The sequence below is a fragment of the Spea bombifrons genome, chromosome 4, assembly GCF_027358695.1.
Source record: "Spea bombifrons isolate aSpeBom1 chromosome 4, aSpeBom1.2.pri, whole genome shotgun sequence".
Lineage (NCBI taxonomy): Eukaryota > Metazoa > Chordata > Amphibia > Anura > Pelobatidae > Spea > Spea bombifrons.
In genome coordinates, this window is record NC_071090.1 from 26,206,267 (window position 1) to 26,221,510 (window position 15,244).

Sequence of the window (15,244 nt, forward strand, 5' to 3'; positions counted from 1 at the left end):
GCAGCAGGGTCATGTGACGTACGTTCCTGCGTCCCCCTGGCGGTAGAAGAGACGCTGCTCGCGTGCGTCTGCTAGGTAAGTAGTGGGCCTGCTGCTAGAGTGGCGGGCCCGGTCGCAGTTGCTGCGGGCTTAAGGGCCAGGTGCCCCTTTTGCCCTGCATTAAGGACAGCCGCATAGGCCCAGTCAGTCAGGTCCCGACTGGGCCTATTTTAAGGTAGGGGCCTGAAGCTGCAGCTCCATCAGCCCCTAAGTCAATCCGGCCCTGCACCAGCCCTGCAAATGCCCGGTGTGCCCGATGGCCAGTCTGGGCCTGTATACACATACACACATTATATACCGTATTTGCGATGCAGGGGACCTGGATCCTCCTGTGTTATGCCCCCCCCAACTTACCGGTGCTTCTGAGTCCCCGGTGCTCAGTTGTCTACGCAAATCGCGTAGAGCTCTACACGCTGCTCGGACTAATCACCTGGGACTCAGAAGCACTGGTAAGTTTGGAGGAGGGAGTGTTAAATGGGGGGCATAAGGCATTTCTGCAGGCAGAGTGCTCTGTGAAATGCCTTTTAACCCCCTTAATGCCACTCTTCCTCCAGAAATGCCTTTTAACCCTCTATACGCCACTCTGCCTCCTGAAATGCCTTATACCTCCCTATATGCCATTCTGCCCCATAATATGCCTTTTAACCCCCTAAATGCCAGAGCGGCACATAGGGGTATAAGGCAGTTCTGGAGGCAGAGTGGCACATAGGGGGTCAAAAGGCATATCATGGGGCACAGTGGCATTTAGAGGGTTTAAAGGCATATCATGGGGCACAGTGGCATATATGGGGTATAAGGCATTTCTGGGGCAGAGTGGCAAGCCTGGGGGAGATGTGCATAACTGGAAATAAAAACAAAATATTTTTCTCAATCGTAGCTTTTATTAACAAACAATAGTTCACATAGTTTACACGAATTAACATTTACCGGTAAAACTTTTTTCCTATAGGGTCGTCTTATATTCAGGCTTTCTTTTTTCATAAATTAATATTCAGATTTTGGGGGGGTCGTCTTATAATCGAGCAAATACGGTATATATAAATTCCAAATCATTCATGATGTCCTGATGAAAGTCTATAAATAAAGAGACTGAAACGTTGACTTGTAATATGGAGTTTCGTGAAATTATTTAAAAACAAGTCCCATGAGTGCCGGCAACTACTTTTGGAATTTATATGCATTACTGCTGCAGTTACCAGGCACCGGGCAGAGCAATTAAGGTTGGTGTGCAATTGTATATTTTGGACATACCGTATTTATCGGCGTATAACACACACTTTTTTAACTAAAATATGAAGCTGAAACCCTACCTGCGTGTTATACGCCGATAAATCCTAGAGCCAGTGGCGGAACTACCGGGGTTGCAGGGGTCGCAACTGCGACCGGGCCCTGGAGTTCTGCCAGTCAGGGGGGCCCAAGGGGTGCTGAGCGGTTGCTGAAGACGACCGCTCGGCAACTCTCGGGCCCCCCTGACTGACAGAAATCCAGGACTCCTCTGCTGGCGGCGGCCACCACCGCCTGCCTCAGCGCTTCAACTCCTGTGTTGGAAGCGTGAGGCGTTTGTCTCGGGTGCCGGCGCTTCACGCTGGGCGCCGGCATATGACAAACGCCTCACGCTTCAAACACAGGAGTTGAAGGTAAGTGGGGGGGGTTAGGGAGAGAGAAGGGAGATCCTGAGAAGGGGGGTTAGGGAGGGAGAGGGGAGATCCTGAGAAGGGGGGTTAGGGAATGAGAGAGGAGATCCTGAGAAGGGGGGTTAGGGAATGAGAGAAGAGATCCTGAGAAGGGGGGTTAGGGAGGAAGAGGGGAGATCCTGAGAAGGGGGGTTAGGGAGTGTGTGTCTGAGTGTGTTTGTGTGTGTCTTAGTGTGTGTATGTCTTAGTGTGTGTGTGTCAGTGTGTGTGTGTCAGTGTGTGTGTGTGTGTCTGAGTGTGTGTCTGAGTGTGTGTGTCTGAGTGTGTATGTCTGAGTGTGTGTGTCTTACTGTGTATGTCTTAGTGTGTGTGTCTGAGTGCGAGTGTGTCTTACTGTGTGTGTGTCTGAGTTTGTGTGTGTCTGACTGTGTGTGTCTTACTGTGTGTGTGTCTGAGTTTGTGTGTGTCTTACTGTGTGTGTGTGGTTTCCCAGATAGCAGTGATTCTGATGAAGTTTTTTTTGTTCAGTTTTTTTGTTCAAAGAGGTGCTTTTTCTTTCATATTTGCCTTATAAGTGATATAAATGTTATAATAAATGTTATAATGTAATAAATATTATTCCAACATTAAGTTCATAGTTTCCAAGTTAAAATTATTTTTTCTTACTCAAATTTCCTTGTTAGAATGGGGGTGCGTGTTATACACCAGTGCGTGTTATACGCCGATAAATACGGTATATATATATTTATATATATACTAGGGCTGCAACTAACGATTATTTTAATAATCTATTAGTTGGCCGATTATTTTTTCGATTAATCTGATAAAAAAAAAAGCAATTTTTTTTAATTTAAAATAATGTAATAAAAAGACTTTACACTTTCATCTCTTTATCACAATGGCATTTCTCTAGTCACCTTCTTATTTTATCGACATAATAAAAGCTACAAGAACCCAAACACAGTGTTTCTCAAACTAGGTTTTAAGTTATTAGTAAATAATTCATGTTAACTATTTCATATTTAATAAAAACTATGAGAAAAAAGCCTTGTTTATATTTTCTTTTATATACCAAACTGCCCCCAGTTATGCACATCTGACCCCCAGCTTGCCACTCTGTCCCCAGATATGCCTTATACCTCCTATATGCCAGAGATTCCACTGTGCCCCCTGATATGACACTGTGCCCCGATATGCCTTATACGCCTTATATGCCAGTGATATGCAACTGAACCCCCTGATATACCTTTTACCCCCAGATATGTTTTATGCTCCCCTGATATGCCTAATATCGATATGCCTTATACCCCTATATGCCACTGTGCCCCCTGATATGCCACTCCACCCCCCATAAATGCCCTGCACCACCCTGAAATTCATTACACGCCTTGATTCACCACTCTGCCTCCCCCAGATATGGCACTCTGAAATTCATTATACCCCATACACCACTCTGCCTCCTGTCAGCAACGGAGGTTCACAAGACACCAGGGAGTCGGGTGGAGAGGCAGAGTGGTGTATGGGATGGTGGCTCCCATACACCCCCCTGCCTCCTCCCCCCTCCCATACATCACTCTGCCTCTCTCCTGACTCCCTGGTGTTTTGTGAACCTCCGTTGCTGACAGGCACTTTCACCAGAGCTTCATAGAAGCCTCAGCGTAAGTGAAGGGGAGTAACGGAGGCTGTCTGTGCACATCGTGCAGACCCCCGCCAGCTGACAGAGAGGATGATCCTCTGCAGGAGACCTCGATTCTCTGTCAGCCGGTGGGGGTCTGCACTCCCCTTCACTTCCGCTGGGGCTTCTACATCATGTGATGCTGCCGCTGCATCGGAAGTGGAGGGAAGAGACGGAAGTTGTCTGTGCACATCACACTGACACCCACTGGGTGACAGTAAGGGGAATCCAGGTCCCCTGCAGCGTTGCGGGGGATCTGGATTCTAGTGTTATAATCCGATCTCTGTTTGAGGTCGGATTATATAAGGAGAGGAGTTTTTCCAGTTTTTTGCTCTGAAAAAAAAAAACTTTATAAAATCAATTCGACTAATCCATAATGAAAATCGTTGTCAACGATTTTCATTATCGATTATTATCGATTAGTTGTTTCAGTCCCAATATATATACATACATACATACAGAATGTATATGTAGCGTTTTATAATTGGCCCCCCTACTTTGGTCCCTGTCCCTCCCTAAATATTAAAGCTGGAGACGCCACTGAACCTTGGCAACAAAAGTAAGTACATCCTTAAGTAGAAATGTCCAAATTTCCGCTCAACGGTGTCAGTTGACTCATTAGTGTTACAAGGTCTGAATGGGAAGCAGGTGGTGTTATCGCTCTCACACTCTCTCATACTGGTGACTGGAAAATATAACATGGCACCTCACGGCAAAGAGCTCTCTGAGGATCTGAACACAAGAATTGTTGCTCTACATGAAGATGGCCTAGGCTATAAGAAGATTGCCAAGGCCTGAAACTGAGCTGCAGCACTGTGGGCAAGACCATACAGCGGTTTCACAGCACAGGTTCCACTCAGAACAGGCCTCGCCATGGTCGACCAAAGAAGTTGAGTGCACGTGCTCAGCGTCATATCCAGAGGTTGTCTTTGGGGAAATAGACATATGAGTGCTGCGAGCATTGCTGCAGAGGTTGAAGGGGTAGGGGGTCAGCCTGTCGGTGCTCAGACCATACACTGCACACTACATCAAACTGGTCTGCATGGCTATTGTCAGAAAGCACCCAGATCCCCACCAACACGTGTACAGAAGTGCTATAAAATATGATACTTCCCAGTGTCTTCGACCGCCCAAATATCACTCAGAGTGATCCTCAGAGTGCAACAATACGAGTAGATCCAAAGTTGAGCCGCCGCAATGACATGGAATGGAAAAAAATTAAAATAGTGTAATATAGTCAAGTAAAACAATGAATATGTAGTGGTGTAAGTACCAAATATCAAGCCCATCTGATGATTCTTTGGAAAAATCTCTTTAATATCTTCTTAAAACTCAAAAAAATTATAAAACAAACCACAATAGCGATAGTAACTCTGATCATGGAATATATAGGACGTTGCATTGCACTTACAATTGGGTTAAGCGCAAACGGCAATAACCGTATATAGTAGATTTAATGTCCTTTGAGTCCACGGCACAGTCCGGTAAAGAAAGTAAAAAATGTCTTTTAAAACTGCTATATTGATGACATCTTGATCATCTGGAATGGGACTACCGATAACCTCAATCAATTCCTCACTTATGCGAATCAAAAGCAACACAATTTACAGTTCACTTCATGTATTGACTAGAAAGAAAAACTTCTTAGATTTGACCCTATACACCCGTGAAGAACAAATATGCTCCAGAACCTTTTTCAAGCCAACAGATGGGAATGGTTTTATCGAGTACTCCAGTTGCCATCATCCAAGTAGCACGCATACGGAGAAACTGCACGGAAGAAAAAGATTTCCTTAGCCAGAGCCAATCCATACTATCCAAATTCACAGATAAGAATTATCCCCAGGAACTGTGAGATAATAGTTTAGGATCTATAAACAAACTAAAACAGGATGATTTCCTAAATGGTGCAAAATCCCGGAACAACAACTTCAATTTTTCATTTTTAACCAAATATAATCACAGTGCCTTTGCAATTAAAAAATATAGACATATGAGTGCTGCGAGCATTGCTGCAGAGGTTGAAGGGGTAGGGGGTCAGCCTGTCAGTGCTCAGACCATACACTGCACACTACATCAAACTGGTCTGCATGGCTATTGTCAGAAAGCACCCAGATCCCCACCAACACGTGTACAGAAGTGCTATAAAATATGATACTTCCCAGTGTCTTCGACCGCCCAAATATCACTCAGAGTGATCCTCAGAGTGCAACAATACGAGTAGATCCAAAGTTGAGCCGCCGCAATGACATGGAATGGAAAAAAATTAAAATAGTGTAATATAGTCAAGTAAAACAATGAATATGTAGTGGTGTAAGTACCAAATATCAAGCCCATCTGATGATTCTTTGGAAAAATCTCTTTAATATCTTCTTAAAACTCAAAAAAATTATAAAACAAACCACAATAGCGATAGTAACTCTGATCATGGAATATATAGGACGTTGCATTGCACTTACAATTGGGTTAAGCGCAAACGGCAATAACCGTATATAGTAGATTTAATGTCCTTTGAGTCCACGGCACAGTCCGGTAAAGAAAGTAAAAAATGTCTTTTAAAACTGCTATATTGATGACATCTTGATCATCTGGAATGGGACTACCGATAACCTCAATCAATTCCTCACTTATGCGAATCAAAAGCAACACAATTTACAGTTCACTTCATGTATTGACTAGAAAGAAAAACTTCTTAGATTTGACCCTATACACCCGTGAAGAACAAATATGCTCCAGAACCTTTTTCAAGCCAACAGATGGGAATGGTTTTATCGAGTACTCCAGTTGCCATCATCCAAGTAGCACGCATACGGAGAAACTGCACGGAAGAAAAAGATTTCCTTAGCCAGAGCCAATCCATACTATCCAAATTCACAGATAAGAATTATCCCCAGGAACTGTGAGATAATAGTTTAGGATCTATAAACAAACTAAAACAGGATGATTTCCTAAATGGTGCAAAATCCCGGAACAACAACTTCAATTTTTCATTTTTAACCAAATATAATCACAGTGCCTTTGCAATTAAAAAAGCCCGTACTAAATGCTGGCCTATCCTCAAACAAGATAATATATTAAGAGAACATTTACCTAATCAGCCAAATATTATCTATAGGAAAACTGAAAACCTGTGCCCTCCCGAGAATTAAAAAAGAACCTGAACATCAATTTCTGCCCCAAAAAACTCCAGGATTCTGGGTAGATGTAAGCTTTGCAAAACATACAGTTTACAAAAAAAAGAAAATCACCAATGTTAAATGTACAAACACAGGTAAAGAATATGAGATTAGAGATTTCATACACTGAATACCATTAACGTCATCTATTTATACACGGCACTCCCATCTATGTTGAGACAAAAATACTGTGCTCTTAGCCCTAGTTAGATAAAGTGGTGTAACTCTGAGTGACAATTTCATTCACCTTTTTAATTAATTTTTTCCCCTCTATTTTTTCTTTATATTTAGAATTTTTTTTCTCCATTCTCAATAATAACCTAAGAATCTCCCTTCATATTTATCATGTAATGGGATTAGAAATAAAAATATTAAAAAATAGTAAATTTACCTTATAAAAAAATATTAAAATTATTAACTTCTCTTATGAAAAATTTAGAATACACCTTCATACAGTTCTTTTCAGTTTAAATAAGAATCTCAAGCTCACATAAATAATACCTTCACCTTTATTCACTTTTAATTAAAAAAAACTTGAATTAAGACATTTACACAAATACATTTATAACCTTTATTTATTTATTTATCCTTTTGCCCATGGATGATCCGGGAAACTCTTTAGCCCACTATAAAGAACACTCGAGCGAGCTAAACGGAGACATAGATACACATCCAGACAATATGAATTTAGTGCCCTGCCTCCATCTACCGTCTCCCTCAAGTTTGAAGATTTTTCCAAAGAATCATCAGATGAGCTTGATATTTCTACTTTATTTGTGAGTGGTACTTACACCTCTACATATTCATTGTTTTACTTGACTATATTACGCTATTTACATTTTTTCCCCTTCCATGTCATTGCGCCCCAACTTTGGATCTATCTGCATGGCTATCGTCTCAGAAGGAAGCCTCTTCTAGAGATGATGCACAAGAAAGCCTGCACACAGTTATCTGAAGACAAGCAGACTAAGGATATGGATTACTGGAACCATATCCTGTGGTCCGACGAGACCAAGATAAACTTATTTGGTTCAGATGGCGTCAAAAGTGTGTGGCGGCAACCAGGTGAGGAGTACAAAGACAAGTGTGTCTTGCCTACAGCCAAGCATGGTGGTGGGAGTGTCATGGTCTGCAGGCACTGAGGAGCTACAGTTCATTGAGGGAACCATGAATGCCATAGTGTACTGTGACATACTGAAGCAGAGAATAATCCCCTCCCTTCGGAGACTAGGCAGCAGGGCATTATTCCAACATAACACACCTCCAAGAGGACTGCTGCCTTGCTAAAGAAGCTGATGGTAAAGGCAGTGCTGAAAAATACTACTAATAATAATAATAATAATAATGGTGGCCACGCAAAATATTGCCACTTTGGCCATTTCCACTTAGGGGTGTACTTCCTTTTGTTGCCAAGGTTTAGACATTAATGGCTGTGTGTTGCGTTATATTTGAAAGGACAGCAAATGTACACTGTTGAACAGGCTGTACACTCACTACTTTACATTGTAGCAGAGTGTCATTTCTTCAGTGTTGTCACATGAAAAGATATAATAAAATATTTACAAAAATTTGAGGGGTGTATCTGTATTTTGATATTTGGTATATTATTTGTATTTAAGATATATGTATATATTATATTATATTACCATATTTGCTCGATTATAAGACGACCCTGATTATAAGACGACTCCCCAAAATTTGATTATTAATTTAGGAAAAAAAGAAAAATCTTGAATATAAGACTACCCTAAAAAAAAAAAAAAAAAAAAAAAAAATTAGTAAATGTTAATTCACATGTAAACTATTTTTATATTTAATAAAAACTATGATTGAGAAATGCATTTTTTTTTTTATTTACTTTTATTTGCCAACCTGCCCCCCAGATATACCTTATACCCCCTTATATGCCACTCTGACCCCCAGAAATGCCATTCTTACCCTCCCCCGACTTACTAGTGCTTCCCTAGACTTCTCCTCTTGCTTCAGATTCCTTGGTGCGTCGTAATGACAGCCGGTGGAGGTCTGTGCACTGCGCACAGACAGCCTCTGCTGCTGCCGTCACTTCTGCCCGGGCTTCTATGAGGGACATCGGCACAGACCTCCACCAGCTGCCGAAGAGGGAGGGTCCGGGTCCCCTGCAGCTCTGCGGGGGGATCTGGATCTTAGTCTTGTAGTCTATTTGAGCTCTGATAAGAAGACTAGCATTTGCTCTGAAAAAAAACCTCGTCTTAAAAATCGAGCAAATACGGTATATACCATTTGTGTTCTTATTATATTGGATTTGATTGTGTATCTGTTTTGTTTGTATTTATTAAAATAATTTATATTTATTTTAGTGCTGTCTTTTTTTTATCTGGATCTTAGTTTCATAATCAGACCTATTGGAGACGAGGGGTATTTTTCAGCGCATTTCCTCAAAAGCACACCCCTTGAAGACAGCCTACCAACCTTTCTAGAACCCATACGTGAACATATTCGATTTAGTGCAACATCCCCGTTTTGGCATATGTAGAAGCCCAGAAGCACCTTACGGCTATCCCATGAGTGTTTCAATTAGGGATGCACCAAAATATCAGTGCCCGAAACATATCGAGTGAAAATCACATTGGCAAAATACCGAAATAAAAAAACAAAAAAAAACATAAATAATAGTCTACAAAGTTTGTGCAATCACATTTCATATTTAAATGTCGCATGCTTTCTTTCTCTTCTTTCCTCTAATATGACATGCATGGGTCAAAACTCTATTACACAGAATGAGATTACATTACAATATTTTAATATTTTAGGCAACTTCAGCAATTGAAGTTTGACAGTAACAAATGCAATTTTTGGTCAAACATTGTATCTTATGTATTTTAAGAAGAACCAAGGCATTGTAAATGAATCTTTACCTAGGAAAGAAGGAAGTTACAACAAATACCCGACAGAAAAACAAAATGTTAGAAAAAAAGTTAGATTTCAAGAAGATGAAGACCTATAAGAAAGTTGTCTTTTTATTATGGTGAAATTAATTTAAAGATGTAGTTTGATGCTACATCCTTTTTTGTAAAATATTTAACATTTCTGCTCCAGTTAACTTACTGTATTAAAAAAAAAGTTATAGATCAAAGAAAAATACATTTATAGTGCAAAAATCAATGTAACTTAAAAACATACATTTATCATCTGTTACTGTGTCAATTTTGACTAAAGTCAGAATTAAGTACAGGAGGGACCATGAACCAGATAAGTCTCTGCAGATGTTACATCAGAGTTACACTTTTGCAAGTCTTTTTTGCATCTATCTATCCATTATTTCGGAATGTTGAAGTGTTTGTGTTCTGTGTATGCACAAAGTAACATCAAGGACATGCCCAAACACATAAGCCAAAGTCAGCATGTTGCGAGATCAGATATGTTATAACCTTGAGGACATTAATACAGGTCCATTTTTATTTTCTTTCTTGTGCACGTGGGTCTTAGGAGAAACATTTCTTTTAAAGCACAGCCTAGAGCACAAAAAACAAAAACAGAATTACAAGACTAAGAAATCTGTGTCAGGTAAGTGTTTATTTTTTTTCCCGTTTGGAAGAACGCATAATAACCCCTTGACGTCAATTGATGAGCCTGCCACGTCATGACTTTAAAAAGGTGTACCATCCCTTTCTTCTCCCAAACAGTGTTGCTGTAATGCCTTGACATTGAGGCATTCAGCAACACTGAAATCTGCAGCAGTGGCCCCATGTGGCCCCTCCCCCAAATCACCCGATTTAAGAGAGCTTAAACAGTACTGAAAACCCACCCCAGGACACGCTGACAAGCGCCACTGCGAGAGATTTTGCCCCCTGCAAGATGGCAGTGCCAATTAAAAAAGTGAAATAAAAATTAACATTTTTGTTTTTAAAAAAGGAAAATATTTAAAAATACAAAAAAATTAAAACTTGGTAACATGTAAAAAATAATTGCCTACTGATGTCACGATCTCATTATTTAGGAGCAAGTCTTTAAATTAGCGCTATATCATCACCAAAATTCTCCCCTTAATGATGAATTTAAAGTTAAAATAAGCTAAAATACTGGCATTAAAAACACCCATGGGGTGTCTAGTTTTAAAAAAAGATGATTTGATGGGATAAATCAAAAATTGGCTGGATTCAAATTAGTCCCAAAAACAGGACATGGGCACAAACTGACCAGATGTTAAAATTCCCAAACAAGCACACCTGTGTCCCGTTTTACCCCCCAATAAACCCGACAAACCCAATGTGTTGGGGTATCACTGTATTTGGGAGATGTTGCTGAACACATATTGGGGTATGCTTTGACAGTGGCACATAGCAAGAGCTGTAAATTAATACCTCGAGTGTGTGTGTGTATAAACATTACTACCACGAAGTTTGACAAAGGCTTCTGCTAGAATTAGTACATGTAAAGCATTAAAATACTGGTATTTGAAATACACAGGGATGTCTAGTTTAAAAAAATATAAGATTTAATGGGGCAAATTGAATTGTCCTGCTTCCAAGATCGCCCAAATAGGACAAAGGGGCAGAGTTTTCAACCCTTCAAAATGCCAAGGGAGAAAATGAACTACCCATGTCACAAATGTGGCCTATTATCAACAGAAAAACCCAACAAACCCATACATGGGCGTATTCACTGTACTCAGGACATGTTGCTGAACACATGTTGGGTATTGTTTGACAGTGACATATACTAGGAGCTGTAAATTCATACAAAGTTTGACTAAGGCTGATGGTAGAAGTGCATAGAAAGAGAAAGTATCAGCATTTGAAATACTCTGGAATATCTAGTATTCAAACTTATATGGTTTGATGGAAGTAAAAAGAAATGTCCGGCTTCAAGGATGTCCCAAATAGGACACGGGGGAAGTATGACCATATTAGAAAAAAAAAAAGGGTTTAAAAATATAATTTTGTTTTGCTACTTGTACTTGTACTATAAGAAGAAAAAGAAAAAAACAAAAACATTAGGTACAGTATCTCACACCCCTCACATTTCTGTAAATATTTTATTATATCTTTTCATGTGAGAACACTGAAGAAATGACAATGTAGAGTAGTGAGTGTACAGCCTGTGTAATAGTGTAAATTTGCTGTCCCTTTACAACAATTCAACACACAGCCATTAACCCCTTCCGTACCGGGATGTACCTGGTACTTCCTGGTCACGTCACCACCAGACCAGGACGTACCAAGTATGTCATCCCCAAAAACCACCCCCACATCGCCACAATCGTGGTGATGGCGGGGGAGCTGCTGGCTGCTGTCTGACCAGGAGTCTGGGCAGACCAGCACAGCCACTCCGAGCCTCTGATCACTCCCACAGAGTGATTCTGTAGGCTGAAAACGTGATTGCAATCACGTTTTCAACTGCCACAGGCAGCTTCAGGAAAGGGGGTTTAATGTTAATTGGGTCTCCCACACAAGTGTGTGGACCTGACACAACATCCCCCTGCTGTCTGATCGCTCTATGAGAGCAACAGTGCAGCGTTAACCCCTTCAATGCCGCGATTGCGGTATTTTAGGGGTTAATTCCCGTTTTGTCAGTGGCCTAAACTTGTCACCAACAAGCCTGAAAACTGTCAAAATTACCCTAGTTGAGCACCTTGACTTGTCTACTTTAAATAAACAAATACTTTTATGGGCTAATTTACAGTGGGGGGCTTCCAAAATGTCCCAAATGGGATATGGGCCCAGTAAACAGATTTCTGAAAATTCCAAATTTGAAAACTAAAATGCGCATGTTCCAGTTTTGCCCTCATAGCTTCTTCAAAAAATGCATGAACCATGCATGTGAGGCGTTGTTGGAACTGGGGGATGTTGGTGTTTTTCTCTGCAGTTGCACATATTCTATACAAAATATAATATGAAATCTATAGCAACATATGCAAAAAAAACAAAAAAATATAAAAATACCTCAAAATTTGGTAGCAATTGGCGATAAAATCCCTGTTTGAAAAGTGTCAAAATGACCCTAGTTGAACACCTTGACTCATCTACTGCTCATAAAAATATAATTTTGGGGGGATAATCAGTATCTGTGACAACTATTGCAGTAATTACATTTTAAAAACATGATGCATGCCTTGCAATATTTGCCCTATAATGGTCAAAATAGATGACAATCCTGGCCATATTAGGTGGTTTCCAAATCAGGACAAGTTAATGAATATATTTTGGATAATCTTTTCCCATTGGTTCAATGTGTGTACAATTTTTATGTATACAAAACTGTAAAAAAATGCGTTTTATTTCTTTTCCCCGCTTTTTATTTCAAACAAAACAATGTACTACCCACCTTAATATGGTTTCAAATGAAAGTCCTACTTGTGCTGAAAAAACCAATACATGATTTGTGTGGTTGCATTAATTGATGAGAGAAATTACAGTTGAAGAAAGAGATAGCATAAACACAAAAAAGTCTCTGCTCTTTTAGCACCACCTTAGTATCAAAATCCCGGTCCTGAAGGGGTTAATGTCTAAACCTTGGCAACAAAAGTGAGTACACCCCTAAGTTGAAATGTCCAAATTTGGCCCAAAGTGTCAATATTTTATGTGGCCACCATTATTTTACAGCACTTGGGCATGGAGTTCACCAGAGCTTCACAGGTTGCCACTAGAGTCCTATTCCACTCCTCCATGACAACATCACGGAGCTGGTGGATGTTGGAGACCTTGCGCTCCCCCACCTTCCGTTTCAGGATGCCCCACAGATGCTCAATAGGGTTTAGGTCTGGACACATGCTTGGCCAGTCCATCACCTTTACCCTCAGCTTTTTTTTAGCAAGAAATATAAAAAGAAATAATATATATACAAAAATATATATAAATAAATATTTACAAAAATATGAGGGGTGTACTCACTTTTGTGAAATACTGTATTTTTAAACTCAGAATATTAGAATTTATTTAGCTTTTTTTCTCATTAGGTTTTGTAGATGAGTAAAAGATTTTTCAAGTAAAAGTAAGATTTCACCATAAATTTTTTTTATATATAGTAAAATTATAGGATAGGATCAAAATAATGGAATCTAAAGAAATCCCTTCTTGTCCTGAAAATAAAAACAATATATCACCTGTACAGTAAATAAGAAAGAAGAAAATTACAGCTAAACAAAAGCACCGCAGAAATTTTAAAACAGCCACGGTCATGTAGGGTACAAAAAATAAAATCATTCGTTGTCACAAAGGGGTTAAAGTACTCACTGAGTACTTTAATATGCATTCTTCTATAGTAGAGATGCCAGGGACATCCAAGGTAACAGAAGGTATAATGTTTGCTTTACTGTCTCTATCCTCCTGGTGGACTTAACCCTCTTGGAAGGTAAATAGAACCTTAGAATAATTTGGACACTGTACACTTAATGAAAACATTAACCATGTGTAAAAGTATATGAGGTAAAGGTAGCTCATATCAATATTAACCCCATTAATGATAAGACTGTTTCTTACATTTTGGGACAATGGCTCTTAACATTTTTCAGTTTTGCTGTTTAGCTGTGATTTTCTTCCTCATTTCATGCTCCCACACAATATATATTGTTTTTTTTCCAGGACAAACAGGGCTTTCTTTAGATACCATTATTTGTATCATATTGTCTAATTTACTATAAAAAAAAAAGATAAAATATGGTTATCTTTTGGTAAAAAAACTTACTCACCTGCAAAAATTAATGAAAAAACCTGCTAAATAGATTCTACTATTTGTCCTGAGTTTAGAAATACCCAATTTTTTTTTTGCTTTATTCTGCACATTATGGGGCAATAAGTACCAGTAGCATTTTGCTACTTCGAAACCATTTTTTCCCCAAAGCTGGTCATTCTGCCCCATGTGCTATTTCGGGTATCTTTGAAGCTGACCAATGCAATTTACCCCATACAACCATATATTTTTAAAAACTAGACAACCCAAGGTATTTGAAATGCTGGTATTTTAACCATTTCCATGCACTAGTTCTACCATCAGCCTTTGTCAACCTATATGGTGTATTTTTTTCACACATGTACTCCAGGTATAAATTTACCGCACCTGGTATATGTCACTGCCAAACAATACCCCAATATGTGTTCCGCAACATCTCCTGAGCGGTGATACCCCACATGCATGGGTTTGTTAGGTTGTTCAGGGACTAAAGCCCCCTTTTGAGAGGTATGCATTTTTCAAATTGGAATTTTGACTTGTCAAAAAGTCTGCCCACATACCCTATTTCGGGTATCTTTGGAGCCGGCCAATACAATTTTCCCCATCAAACCAAATATTTTTGAAAACTAGCCACCCCAAAGTATTTGAAATGCTGGTATTTTAACCATTTCCATGCACTAATTTTACCACCAGCCTTTGTCAAACTTTATGGTAGTATTTTTTTTTCACATACATTGTACTTCAGGTATGAATTTACAGCTCCTGGCATATGTCCGTGTCAAACACCCCAATATATGTTCAGTAACATCTCCTGAGCGCAGTGATACCCCACATGCTTGTTGGGTTATCTGGGAGGTAAAAGGCCACCTTTGTGAGGTGTGTATTTTTTTCCCATGTAGACATCTGGTCAGTCTGTGCCCACGTCCCATATTTGGGACATCTTTGAAACCGCCAATTCCATTTACCCCATCAAATCATACATTTTTTAAAACTAGGCACCCTATGGGCATTTATAATGTCAATATTTTAACTCTCTCCATGTGGGAATTTTTGTGAAGATATAGAGTAAATTG

General features: G+C 39.6%; 1 protein-coding gene across 2 annotated transcripts in view; it reads right to left on the reverse strand.

Moving 5' to 3' along the window:
• Nucleotides 1-9,489: 9,489 nt before the first annotated feature.
• The window catches only part of LOC128491171 (organic cation/carnitine transporter 2-like), a 66,590-nt gene continuing 60,835 nt past the window's right edge, over nucleotides 9,490-15,244 (reverse strand). For both annotated transcript variants that reach the window (XM_053463395.1, XM_053463394.1), the window contains one exon: nucleotides 9,490-10,015. In XM_053463395.1, the coding sequence (XP_053319370.1) occupies nucleotides 9,925-10,015 (91 nt within the window). In that variant the 3' untranslated portion in view covers nucleotides 9,490-9,924. The remainder of the gene's footprint in view (nucleotides 10,016-15,244) is intronic.